General features: G+C 38.3%; 1 protein-coding gene across 4 annotated transcripts in view; it reads right to left on the reverse strand.

The window, feature by feature from the left end:
- ZFYVE16 (zinc finger FYVE-type containing 16) overlaps positions 1-14,790 on the reverse strand; it is a 64,705-nt gene that overhangs the window by 7,417 nt on the left and 42,498 nt on the right. For all 4 annotated transcript variants that reach the window (XM_018050066.1, XM_018050069.1, XM_018050068.1 and 1 more), the window contains 6 exons: positions 12,958-13,062; positions 12,443-12,590; positions 11,214-11,294; positions 3,745-3,907; positions 2,068-2,173; positions 994-1,161 (listed from right to left, as the gene is read on the reverse strand). In XM_018050066.1, coding sequence (XP_017905555.1) covers positions 994-1,161; positions 2,068-2,173; positions 3,745-3,907; positions 11,214-11,294; positions 12,443-12,590; positions 12,958-13,062 — 771 coding nt within the window. The remainder of the gene's footprint in view (positions 1-993; positions 1,162-2,067; positions 2,174-3,744; positions 3,908-11,213; positions 11,295-12,442; positions 12,591-12,957; positions 13,063-14,790) is intronic.

The following is a 14,790-nucleotide window of genomic DNA, read 5'->3' on the forward strand; positions in this document are numbered from 1 at the left end:
AGAAGCACAGGTGATAGCTGTGACTGGCATATGAAGTAGGGGAGGAGGCAGTCTGGTAAGACCTGGAGGTTCTGATGCTACCTCTGGGTGAAAAAAGTGACACTCAGTCATGTCAGACTCTGCGACCCCATGGACCACAGCCCGCTAGGCTCCTCTGTCCGTGATCCGGATTTCCCAGGCAAGAATACTGAAGTGGGTAGCCATTCCCTTCCCCAGGGTGGGTCTTCTCAACGGAGGGATCAAACCCGACTCCTGCTTTGCAGGCAGATTCTTTACCATCTGAGCCACCAGGGAAGTCCCTCTCTGAGTAGATCAGTCAAAATTAAGTTGAATTCTTAAGCTACCTTGCTTGTGTCTGAGAATTGCTTACTGGTGGGGAAAGCCTCTATACATCTGGTGACCAAGTGTTTTCTGTGACTAGTTAAAAGAGACACACTGGAAAGAAATAGTAGGGAAGAAATGGTTTTTCCCTACACAGGAGGAAAAAACTGAAATTTCCCCCTTTTTAACACTTTTAGACATTCATGATTTTAAATCACATAAATATAGAATCTAGCCAGCATAAATTAAAAAACCTACTTATCAAGCAGGAATGTTGTAGTGCAGGGATCAGCAAGCTATGGCCTGTGAGTCAATGTGGCCCACCCACTGTTTTTGAAAACAAAGTTTCACTGGAACACAGCTAAGTTTGTTTATATACTGTCTATAGCTGCTTTCACACTGCAATAGCAGAGTTAAGTAGATATGAAAGAAAACAGATAGCCCACAATGCCTGAATTATTTACTGTCTGGCCTTTAACCAAAAAAAAAAATTTGTGGGTCCCTGCTGTGGACAGTAAAGGAGATGGATGTACATGAAGTACATACCAAATATTAATGTTCAACAAATTTTAGTTCTTTCCAGTCATCCCAAAGTAAAAGGTTAAGAAACTTTTGATTATTTTAATATAAGATATATTCATTTCAGAAATATATCAGAAAAACATGTCTCACCATATCGGTGTCCATGGAAACTCTGAGGCCAATTTTATTCATTCCATTACTCTTTAGAATTTTCAAGTGAGGGCACAGTGCGGCACTGCAAGCCATGGCGATTTCTTTTGCAAACTGGTAACGAGTTGCTGAAACAGATAAATCCTGGTCCTTTAGAAAGTAGAACACCTGAAATATATTCAATTAGGAAACAAGTCACGATTAACACTAAAAGTAGCTTTAAAAATACCATTGCTAATTTCAATTGAACTTTATGAATAAAATTCCAAGGTTAGTGCCATGAAATTCACTAGTTAAGAACATTCTCCATATTTGGGCTGATCTATAAGTAAAAATTTAAAACTTAAAAGGTTAGGGGATACAGGGATGACTTAGCTGTTTTTGCCTAAAGTTAACTTGTAGCAACAAAAGCTTTGTTAACTCAGTTTAAAGACGAGTATTAATGAGTCCATTCTACAAGATACCCATCTTATAAAGACATCTTAATGAAGTTAAGATCAAAGAAATAATGTTCTGTAATTTCGGTATCCTCTATAGTTTCTGAATCTTGTACATACCTAAAATCAGAAATACCTAAGAAATTAGTAACATTGATTGACCCAAGATGTAGAATGAGGGGGGGAATATGCAGGTAGACTAACGGGCGGGGAGGGTATAGTTTCATATTATCTTTAATCACATTTTTAAAAATTGGAACAAGTAAAAATGACTTCCATATGTGAATTCTGATTATAAACGGATATCTATAAAATATCTTATTTTTGGTAAAATAAGAGAAAAATGAAAACACTATGGTCAAATAACATGTTATTGCACAAAGATGGCAATGCTGCCAAAACTTAACTGTGAGTTCACAGGCAGTATCACCATATAGTAAACTGAAATAATCCTATGGGGATACAGATCTGGTGGATAAAAGGCAGTCTGGGGTGGAGATGTGTGTCTCAAGGTGTAATGTAAAGTGTAATAAGCTGCACTGAAACATTCAGAGGTTGAATACTGTGAAATCTCCAAGTTAACAAAGATATATCCAAATACAACATGTAAACAAAAGGGATCATTTTTCTAAGATACCTCAGTACACTTTACAATCTTCTCATCAGTTTCAAAATCTGCTTCCAGTTTTATTTTTTCACTTGGAAATCCCTGTAATGACATTCCATCCACTGAACTAATAACACTGCAGAAAAAATGTAATAGAATTATTAACCAAAGTGCTTTCTATGAAGTGAATTATAAGACTTGAAGAAATGGAATAAGGATAAAAATTATGAAAGCTATTAATTTAAAGCAGCAGTTAAGACATCTCAATTATAGACAAAATAATTAAAACTGTAGTTCACATTCATTTACCAAGATTTTTTAAACTGTGTAGCAAATTATATCTACTTTTTCAAATGCCCAATTCAGACCTAAGGTTTAAACTACCTTAAATAGTCTCCTAACAGAAAAGCTATCTCATGTATTTCAAAAACCCTATTTTGGAATCCTTCAGCATTAGCCCTCTTCTTCCGTCTTTGCTCCAGATCCCTTAGCCAGTCTCCAAAAAGAGAAAGAAAATGGGTAAGAGGGAATGGCAGTAATATTCTATAAGGCCTCTAATGTAAACATATATTATTGAATTCAGTTGTTTGTATTTACAATGGATCAACATAATACAGAATAAACATCCAAAGGATTCCATTACTTACAAAAAATGATTGTGGGAGTAAAACCACCATATGACCCAGCAATCCCACTCCTACGCATACACCCTGAGGAAACCAAAACTGAAAAAGACATGTGTATCCCACTGTTCATTACAGCACTATTTACAATAGCTAGAATATGGAAGCAACCTAGATGTCCATTGACAGGTGAATGGATGAAAACGTTGTGGTATATATACACAATGGAATATTACTCAGCCATAAAAAGGAACACATTTGAGTCAGTCCTAATGAGGTGGATGAACCTAGAACCTATTATATAGATTGAACTACGTCAGAAAGAGAAAAATAAATATTGTATTCTAACGCATGTATACAAACTCTAAAAAAATGGTACTTAAGAATTTATTTAAAGGGCAGCAATAGAGAAACAGACATAGAGGGGAGGGTGAGATGTATGGAAAGAGTAACATGGAAACATATATTACCATATGTAAAATAGATAGCCAACAGGAATTAGCTGTTTGGCTCTGGAAATTCAAACAGGGGCTCTGTATCAACCTAGAGGGGCGGGATGGGGAGGGAGATGGGAGGGAAGTTGAAAACGGAGGGGATATATGTATACCTATGGCTGACTCATATTGAGGTTTGACAGAAAACAACAAAATTCTATAAAGCAATTATCCCTCAGTAAAAAAATTAATTTAAAAAATTGTGAAATAATTTCACAGAAATACATATTGGTAAAAGGTAGTTTCGGGTGAAAATATGTATGTGTCCCAAGGTACCATACAGCAGACAAAGTAGCTTGTCTTTCTCATAGCTGGCATCAAGCCTAAAGTGCTACACAATGCACATTGTATCACTGGCCCCCTCCCAAACTGACCACCCTTTAATAATTTACAGCATGCTAGATAAAGAAATACACGTGATGCTGGTTAGGTACATTTCTGGAAAAAATACTGCATTTAGTAACTAAAGTATATGCATTTAAATTAATGGTACAATTCTATATTTATAAAATATTTAATTTTCTCAACAGCATGTTTTATCCTTTCTCCTCCATCAAATCAGTTACATTTTGACAACAAAAAATTCCTACCCTTTGTTTCCTTTTTCTTCAGAATCTACCCAGCAGATGTCCACATATTCTCTCATGTCTACAGCATCAGCTTTCCCACATGTAATTTTAAAGTCTTTTTGTTCTCGCAGAGCTAGCCGCAAGCCATCCATAGTCTCTGGAGTTATTTGTACCATTAAGCCATCTAAAAATGAGAGTTATGTTTCACATTTCTTTTACTAATATAAATTTATATGTCTATGCCATAAACTTTGCTATCAAAATATATTCCATGCAAGTTTTAAATCATATTTTAAATCATTTTGATGATTGTTTTCTGTCAGAAAACATATCTGGACAACAGCAAGTACAATACCATGGTTCCTACAGGAATATTCAGTATGTAAGCCCACAACTGTCCAAGCTCTCTGAGGACAACTTCTGCACGGTTACCATTAAACCTACGATGGTCCCTCTGGGCTGAGAGGTCAAAGATAAGGGTTTAGGGAGGACTGAAGTCTGTGGTCAAGACACTAAAACGGGGAGCACCTGCAGATTGTGTTCAAGGGTCTGTCTGAGTCCGTGGACTGGAACTGAGGACACAACAGTGACACTAGATAAGGCCCAACAGAAAACAGCTATTATACAGTTGGGAACAGAATAGAGATACTAGAATTCAAGCACTGTTGGGAGATATTGGTAGTCTCAGTTCAGTTCAGTTCAGTCACTCAGTCGAGTCCGACTCTTTGTGACCCCGTGAACTATAGCACGCCAGGCCTCCCTGTCCATCATCAATTCCCAGAGTTTACTCAAACTCATGTGCGTTGAGTCTGAGATGGCATCCAACCATCCCATCCTCTGTGATCCCCTCCTCCTCCTGCCCTCAATCGTTCCCAGCATCAGGGTCTTTTCCAATGAGTCAGGTCTTCACATGAGGCGGCCAAAGTACTGGAGTTTCAGCTTCAACATCAGTCCTTCCAAAGAACACCCAGGGCTGATCTCCTTTAGGATGGACTGGTTGGATCTCCTTGCAGTCCAAGGGACTCTCAAGAGTCTTCTCCATCACCACAGTTCAAAAGCATCAATTCTTTGGCACTCAGCTTTCTTTATAGTCCAACTCTCACATCCATACATGACTACTGGAAAAACCATAGCCTTGACTAGATGGACCTTTGTTGGCAAAGTAATGTCTCTGCTTTTTAATATGCTGTCTAGGTTGGTCATAACTTTCCTTCCAAGGAGTAAGCATCTTTTAATTTCATGGCTGCAATCACCATCTGCAGTGATTTTGGAGCCCCAAAAAATAAAGTCTGACACTGTTTCCACTGTTTCCCCATCTATTTCCCATGAAGTGGTGGGACTGGATGCCATGATCTTCGTTTTCTGAATGTTGAGCTTTAAGCCAACTTTTTCACTCTCCTCTTTCACTTTCATCAAGAGGCTCTTTAGTTCCTCTTCACTTTCTGCCATAAGGGTGGTGTCATCTGCATATCCAAGGTTATTGATATTTCTCCCGGCAATCTTGATTCCAGCTTGTGCTTCTTCCAGCCCAGCATTTCTCATAATGTACTCGGCATAGAAGTTAAATAAGCAGGGTGACAATATACAGCCTTGACGTACTCCTTTTCCTATTTGGAAGCAGTCTGTTGTTCCACGTCCAGTTCTGTTTCTTCCTGTCCTGCATATGGGTTTCTCAAGAGGCAGGTGAGGTGGTTTGGTATTCCCATCTCTTGAAGAATTTTCTACAGTTTATTATGATCCACACAGTCAAAGGCTTTGGCATAGTCAATAAAGCAGAAATAGATGTTTTTCTGGAAGTCTCTTGCTCTTTTGATGATCCAGCAGATGTGGGCAATTTGATCTCTGGTTCCTCTGCCTTTTCCAAAACCAGCTTGAACACTGGTAGTCTAGACCAACCAAAACAGACAATAGAACTTCATTAACCTGAACTATGCAAAGCCAAGAGAAAGCCCTTACAAAATCTACAAGCAAAAGAAATTCTGAAAATGACTCCTGCCAGACTGTAAATACCTTAGGATATCCACAGACTCATCTGCTACAAAAATACAAAATAAAGACTACACAGGCTTAAGGTAAACAGACATGAAAATGCCAGCTTAAATATAAATAAGCCTTCTTCAGCAAAAGCTAACAATCTAAAGTCTCTTGAGCATATCAATGACCAGACAGTGACAGGACACTATAAACCCCTGTAAAACTGGAAGGACTGATGCTGAAGCTGAAACTCCAATACTCTGACCACCTGATGTGAAGAACTGATTCACTGGAAAAGACCCTGATGCTGGGAAAGATTGAAGGTGGGAGAAGAAGGGGACCACAGAGGATGAGATGGTTGGATGCTATCACCAACTTGATGGACATGAGTTCGAGTAAGCTCCGGGAGTTGGTGATGGACAGGGAAGCCTGGCATGCTGCAGTCCATGGAGTCAAAAAGAGTAGGACACGACTGAGCGACTGAACTGAAAAAACTGAAATTAACCACAAGATGGGCCAAACACTGGATTAAATACAAAAAAACCTTAATTACTGAAATATCTGTTCTAAAATATATTCAAATGCCTAAAGGAAAATACATTCAAAGAATGAAAAAGCAAATATAAGCTAAATGAATAGTTTTTTTAATAATCTTAATGGAGAAATAGAAACTGGGAAACCCTCCCCCCAAATTCTAGGACTTTAAAGTATAATCCAACTGAAATAGAAACCTTAATGGACAGGTTTAGTAGTACAATGAAGATGGCAAAAGAAAGAATCAGAGAACATAAAGGTCAACAAACACCATCAAATCTGAAGAACCCAGAGAAAACAGAGGAAAATAAAAAAGAGTATCAAAGACGTGTGCATGTATGTATGTATGTATGTATGTATGTATATGTGTGTGTGTGTGTGTGTGTGTGTGTAGTCACTTGGTTGTGTCTAACTCTTTGTGACTCATGGACTGTATGTAGTCCACCAGGCTCCTCTGTCCATGGGATCTCCGAGCAAGAGTACTGGAGTGGGTTGCCATTTCCTTCTCTATAGGATGACAGAAAACAGCCTAACAAAGATATGGATATACATATACATATACACAGATATATATCTCCCAGAAGGAGAAGAGAGATCAGAACATTTTTTTAAATGGTTATGAAATTCCCAAAATTTGATGAAAAATATTGACACACACATCCAAAGAACTCAACAAACACCAAATATGGAGCTCAATAAATCCCAAAAAGGATAAATACAAAGAAATCAATATTGAGGCACATCACAGTAAAACTGGTGAAAAACCAAAGATAGAGGCTATCCTGAAAACAGACGAGAAAAAGGGCACATTAAATACAAGGAAAAAATTTGAAATTATGCTGAAGCTGAAACTCCAATACTTTGGCAACCTGATGCAAAGAACTGACTCATTTGAAAAGACCCTGATGCTGGGAAAGACTGAAGGCGGGAGAAGGGGACAACAGAGGATGAGATGGTTGGATGGCATCACTGACTATGAGTTTGAGTACACTCCAGGAATTGGTGATAGACAGGGAGGCTTGGTGTGCTGCAGTCCATGGGGCTGCAAAGAGTCGGACACAACTGACCAACTGAACTGAACTTATTATTGACTTCACTAGAAACAATGAAGGCCAAAAAACAGAGAAGTGACATCTTTAAAGAAAATACGACTTTCAAAGCAGAATTTTATATCTAGCAAAAATACCCTTAAAAATGCAAATGAAATGAAGACAGTTTCAGAAAAATGAGAGGCAGACAATTTTAGATAAATGAAAGCCTGCCAACAAAAAATACTAAAGACTTCTGGTGTCTGCTCCAATACGTAAAAAGTGTGAAAATTGTCACTCCCACCTTCACAATAAGAAAAAAGCTGAAAAATAAATACCTAGGAATAAACCTAACTTCTACTCAATATGCCAGGCTTTTCCACTCAAAGCTGGCAGGCTTTTCCTGGCAGCTCAGCTGGTAAAGAATCTGCCTGCAATGCAGGAGACCCTGGTTTGATTCTTGGGTTGGGAAGATCCACTGGAGAAGGGATATGCTACCCACTCCAGTATTCTTGGGCTTCCCTGGTAAGTCAGTTGGTAAAGAATTCACCTGTAATGTGGGAGACCTGTGTTTGATCCCTGGGTTGGGAAGATCCCTTGGAGAAGGGAATGGCTACCCATTCCAATATTCTGGCCTGGAAAGTCCCATGGACAGAGGAGCCTGGTGGACTACATACAGTCCATGGGGCAGAAAAGAGTTGGACACAACTGAGTGACTTTGGGCATCCCTTTTAGCTCAGCTCGTTAAGAATCTGCCTGCAATACAGGAGACCCTGGTTCGATTCCTGAGTTGGGAAGATCCATTGGAGAAGGGATAGGCTACCCACTCCAGTATTCTTGGGCTTCCCTGGTGGCTCAGCTGGTAAAGAATCTGTCTGCAATGTGGGAGACCTGGGTTCAATCCCTGGGTTGGGCAGATCCCTTGGAGAAGAGAACAGTTACCCACTCCAGTATTCTGACCTGGAGAATTCCATGGACTGTATATCCATGGGGTCACAAAGAGTTGGACACGACTGAGACTTTGACTTCCACTGACTTTCTACTCAATTTAGTACTGGAAGTCCCAGCCACAGCAATCATACAAGAAAAATAATAAAGGGTATAAAAATTGGAAGGAAAGAAGTAAAATTGTCATTATATGCAGATGACATGAAACTCAATATAGAAAATCCTAAAAACTCCACAGAAAAACTATTAAGACTGGTAAATAAATTCAACAAGGTATCAGGATACAAGATGACCATACAGAAATATGTTGCATTTCCTTAAACTATCAATGAAATATCAGAAAGTTAAAAAAAAAAATCCCTTTAAAAACTGCATTAAAAAAAATACCTGTGAATAAATCTCATCCACTGAGAAGTATAAAACATTGATACAGGAAACTGAAGATGATTCAAAGAAACTGAAAGATATTCCATGCTCTTGGACTGGAAGAATTAATATTGTTAAAATGGCCATACTGTTCAAGGCAATCTACAGATTTAATGAGATCCCCATTAAATTACACATCACATTTCTCACAGAACTTTAACAATAATCCTAAAATTTATAAGGAATCACAAAAGACTAAGAATTGCCAAAGAAATCCTGAAAAAAGAACAATCTCGGGAGATATAAGCCTCCTAGACTTTAGACAATACTATAAAGCTACAGTAGTCAAAACAATATGGTAATGGCACAAAAACACATATACGGATCAAGAGAACAAAAGAGAGGAGCCTAGAAATAAACCCACACAACCTACAGTCAATTAATCTTTGACAAAGGAGGCAAGACTGTACAATGAAGAAAAGACAGTTTCTTTAAGACATGGTGTTGTGAAAGCCAGATACCTCATGTAAATCAATGAAACTAGAACACTCCCTTCACACCATATACAAAAAAAAAACTCAAAGTGGTTTGAAGACCTAAATAAGCCATGACACTATAAAAATCCTAGGAGAGAACACAGGCAAAACATTCTTAGACATCTTAGGTCAGTCTGCCAAGACAAAAGAAAACAAAGCAAAAATAAACAAACAGGACCTAATCAAATTCAAAAGCTTTGCACAGCAGGGAAGCCATAAACAAAATGAAATGGAACAGGAGAAAATATTTACAAATGATCCAACTGTCAAAGGTTAATTTCCAAAATATACAAACAGTTCATACAGCTCAATATCAAACAAACAACCCAATCAAAAAAAGGGCAGAAGACCTAAACAGACAATTTTCCCAAAGAAAACATACAGGTGGCCAACAAGCACATGAAAAGATGCCCAACACTGCTAATTAAGAGAAATACAAATCAAAACTACCAAGAGATAGCACCTCACATCAGTCAGAATGGCTACCATCAAAAAGTTTACAAATAATAAATGCTGGAGAGGGTATGAAGAAAAGGAAACACTCTTATACTGTTCAGTTCAGTCGCTCAGTCGTGTCCGACTCTTTGCAACCCCATGAATCACAGCACGCCAGGCCTCCCTGTCCATCACCAACTCCCAGAGTTCACTCAGACTTGCGTCGATTGAGTCAGTGATGCCATCCAGCCATCTCATCCTCTGTCATCCCCTTCTCCTCCTGCCCCCAGTCCCTCCCAGCATCAGGGTCTTTACCAATGAGTCAGTTCTTCGCATGAGGTGGCCAAAGTACTGGAGTTTCAGCTTTAGCATCATTCCCTCCTAAGAAATCCCAGGGCTGATCTCCTTTAGAATCGACTGGTTGGATCTCCTTGCAGTCCAAGGGACTCTCAAGAGTCTTCTCCAACACCACAGTTCAAAAGCATCAATTCTTCCGTGCTCAGCTTTCTTCACAGTCCAACTCTAGCATCCATACATGACCACTGGAAAAACCATAGCCTTGATTAAATGGACCTTTGTTGGCAAAGTAATGTCTCTGCTTTTCAATATGCTATCTAGGTTGGTCATAATTTTTCTTCTAAGGTGTAAGGGTCTTTTAATTTCATGGCGGCAGTCACCATCTGCAATGATTTTGGAGCCCCCAAAAATAAAGTCTGACACTGTTTCCCCATCTATTTCCCATGAAGTGATGAGACCAGATGCTTCGTTTTCTGAATGTTGAGCTTGAAGCCAACTTTTGCACTCTCCACTCTCACTTTCATCAAGAGGCTCTTTAGTTCCTCTTCACTTTCTGCCAGAAGGGTGGTGTCATCTGCATATCTGAGGTTATTGATATTTCTCCTGGAAATCTTGATTCCAGCTTGTGCTTTTTCCAGCCCAGCATTTCTCATGATGTACTCTGCATATAAGTTAAATAAGCAGGGTGACAATACACAGCCTTAACGTACTCCTTTTCCTATTTGGAACCAGTCTGTTCAAAATTTCATTACTGGAGAACTGTCATTTTTTTGACTGGTCAGGTGGTTTCTGGAAGACTCCTCCCTAGGAGGCTCTGTATCCGTCTTTATTTGACTGGACTCTTAAGCTTGCCTGGTGGAAAATAAGTCTTTTCTCAGGGAGCATCTGTCAAAAACAATTAGCGGCCAGTGATCAACATCATAGCTGCCTGTGGCAGCAGATAATAGTAGAGGCAAACAATAGGCCAAGCAAACACTCACAGGAAAATCTGGGGAATGAGATGTCCATAAGTACTTTGAAAGGCTCTAACATATATCTGGGAGTTCAGGAGGCCTCATGCATGTGCAATACTGACTGCATGCCCAGGGTGTGTGTATGCTAAGACCAGACCTGAGAAGACCCTAAGCTCTCACCTCAGACTGACCTTTAGGCTATACACAGACAAGAAATGCAGGTTAAGGCAGAGTTGTCAGGCTTGAGGTAGACCCGAATATTAGTCATGTTCTAGTTCTTGGCTGACTGATGGTTCACGTAAGTTTGAGGTATTATGCTTTGTAACTTACATATATTCTTTTGTAAGTATCAAATACATTTTTAAAAGGAGATGGAAAACATCTTTACATTACAGCAATCTTAAAGAAGAAACTCATACCTTCAACTATGCTGGACTTAGCAAGAAATCCTGAAGATGCTTTTAGAGCTCCGTTGAATACCACAAAACTTGCACCTGTCACTGATTTAAAAAACAACAACAACAATAATAATTATGTTTTAAACTGCTATTTTCATGGTATATGATATTTGTTAAATGCATAGTCAGAGAAGTTCCGCCATGCCACATAGCGCAGCCAAGGGAAAAAAAAGTGGAAGAAAGGTGTGTGTATGCAGGGGTACTGCTTAAATATACACACAAGCCAAGAAGTCTCTGAAAGGATATACCAAAAATTGATAATGTTGGTTTGGTTGCCTATAGGGAGTGGAAAAGGGTAGTCTGGGGGTCTAGGGAGGAAAGGAGATTTTGCAGTGTAAATACTTATATCTTGTGAATTCTGTACTACATAAGTATTTATCAAATAACTGTTAAATTCTTAAATTTTAACTTAACATTAATTTTAATGAAAATAATGTCAATGGTATGTTAAAAAAGGCACAATATAAAGTATCTAGTATAAAATCATCTAATTAACATATATATCAATATAAGAAGGAAATATCTTAAAATGTCAACAAAGGCCGTATCTCACACTTTTTACTACTCCTTGAAACATGTTTTCCAAGCTTACTACAAATAAGCATACATACTTTTATAAACAGAGGAAAAAATTTTATTAGCAGTCAGAATGTCTATTTTAAATGTTATTTTATAATAATGTATTAATTTTATGGAATACTTACTTCTACTTAATTCAATTTGTTAGGATCTGTATCACAAGGATTTGGTAATCGCAGCAGTCATTGAGACCATTCAGCTGAGTAATGTAATCTTTATCATTTTTACATTCCTGGACACTTAAGAGTTTTATAATTCATTCTTACATTTATCTACCCTGTGCTTCCTGCTAATAGATGTTGCAGCAGAGCTTGCAAAACACTGGCAAAAACACTCCAGAAAACCCACTATATGAGACACATTAAACCTGAAGACATCAAAATAAATACTGTACTCCAAGTCTTTAAACCTAATGTTGCCCAAGATAAAACACACACACACACATTAGAAGCAATTTTTTTCTGTTTCTATAGCTAAATATTTAAAGCATACTGTTTCATCATCATCAATTTAGCAAATAAGTAAAACGTCTATATATATTATTTCCCGTTTGAAAGGAGTTCTATTTCTCGAGATGGTTTTATGGATGAACACTAGGAACCAATACTCACCTTTTCTAGGATGGCCAGTAGCACTGTTGGCCTGTGTCTGATAAACCCCATCATTCTGTATACAGACCAGATGAGAATCTGCTTCTGTACTAAAACTAGCTCCAATGCTAATGACATGCTCATTAGAAGAATTTATTACTTTTATTACCTAGGGAAAAAATACTCATTTAGAAACATTTTTAATATTTTATGCCTTTATTAGTTGCAATAATTCAAAGAGTCATATTTCTGACCACCTTTATCAAGCTTTTAGTCTGGACAACTCCCTGAGAATGAGTCAGAAACAAATGTTCTAAGATAAAATTACCTCAATTAAAAAACAGACAAAAATAGTAAGAAAAACAAAAAATAGGATTAAACATATCCTTTACTAGGAAACAAATCTTAAATTTCAACAATAACTTTTTCCTGCCATTATATATTAGTCCAATTCAGAACAAGAAATTTAACACACTTCTAAAGAAATTTAATGTTCAATATTATTTTCAAAACTTGAATAAAGTAATTACACTTACATCACTGTATTTTTTCCGAGGTATTTTTATGCAGCTCTTCCCCATTTCCATATGAATCAACAACTGATCTATATTATGCAAGGTATACTGGTAATTTCGAAGGTCCTACATAAAACAATGATATTTCATAAAACTGAAACTACTATCCATGGACATTTACCCATTCATTAAATCCTTTTTTTAAAGAGTATCTGTGATTTTTAAACTTGTTATACATAACTATCAAAATGCCATCCAGAAAGCAATGCCAACTTCACAAACAAACTAATCCTTCCAGCTACTTTATAGTAATATAAAATATATTCTCAGGAAGAACTCTGTAGTCTTTGAGGGTATTCTACTCTTTTCTTTGGGGCGTCCCTGGTGGCTCAGATGGTAAAGAATCTACCTTCAATGTGGGAGACCTGGGTTCAATCCTGGGTTGGGAAGATCCCATGGAGAAGGAACTGGATACCCAGTATTCTTGCCTGGAGAATTCCATGGACAGAGGAACCTGGCAGGCTACAGTCCATGGGGTCACAGAATCAGACACCACTGAGTGACTAACACTTTCACTCCTCTTTCCATCTTGCAAAATAGGTCTTTTAACTGAACATTTATAAATAAAAGCAAGTCCACTGAAATACTTTTCTATAATAAAAGGTAAACACAAAATTAGAGGAATTAGAGGTACAAGGGAACCAGAAATCATCTAATCCAATAGTTCCTAGTAAAAATGAGATGACTTAGGCCAGTTTGCTCAAAATCACCAAACTGATTGACTATGCTTTTACTAAAACTTCAGTTCAGTTCAGTTCAGTCGCTCAGTCGTATCCAGCTCTTTGCAACCCCATGAATCGCAGCACGCCAGGCCTCCCTGTCCACCAACTCCTGGAGTTCACTCAGACTCACGTCGATTGAGTCAGTGATGCCATCCAGCCATCTCATCCTCTGTCGACCCCTTCTCCTCCTGCCCCCAATCCCTCCCAGCATCAGAGTCTTTTCCAATGAATCAACTCTTCGCATGAGGTGGCCAAAGTACTGGAGTTTCAGCTTTAGCATCAGTCCTTCCAAAGAAATCCCAGGGTTGATCTCCTTCAGAATGGACTGGTTGGATTTCCTTGCAGTCCAAGGGACTCTCAAGAGTCTTCTCCAACACCACAGTTCAAAAGCATCAATTCTTTGGCGCTCAGCCTTCTTCACAGTCCAACTCTCACATCCATACATGACCACAGGAAAAACCATAGCCTTGACTAGATGGACCTTAGTCGGCAAAGTAATATCTTTGCTTTTGTATATGCTATCTAGGTTGGTCATAATTTTTCTTCCAAGGAGTAAGCGTCTTTTAATTTCTCACTTTCATCAACAGGCTTTTTAGTTCCTCTTCACTTTCTGCCATAAGGGTGGTGTCATCTGCATGTCTGAGGTTATTGATATTTCTCCCAGCAATCTTGATTCCAGCTTGTGTTTCTTCCAGTCCAGCGTTTCTCATGATGTACTCTGTGTATAAGTTAAATAGGCAGGGTGACAATATACAGCCTTGACATACTCCTTTTCCTATTTGGAAGCAGTCTGTTGTTCCATGTCCAGTTCTAACTGTTGCTTCTCGACCTGCATACAGATTTCTCAAGAGGCAGGTCAGGTGGTCTGGTATTTCCATCTCTTGAAGAATTTTCCAGTTTATTGTGATCCACACAGTCAAAGGCTTTGGCATAGTCAATAAACCAGAAATAGATGTTTTTCTGGAAGTCTCTTGCTTTTTCCACAATCCAGTGGATGTTGGCAATTTGATCTCTGGTTCCTCTGCCTTTTCTAAAACCAGCTTGAACATCAGGAAGTTCTCGGTTCACGTAT

Source organism: Capra hircus, chromosome 7 (assembly GCF_001704415.2).
Source record: "Capra hircus breed San Clemente chromosome 7, ASM170441v1, whole genome shotgun sequence".
In the NCBI taxonomy this organism is placed as follows: domain Eukaryota; kingdom Metazoa; phylum Chordata; class Mammalia; order Artiodactyla; family Bovidae; genus Capra; species Capra hircus.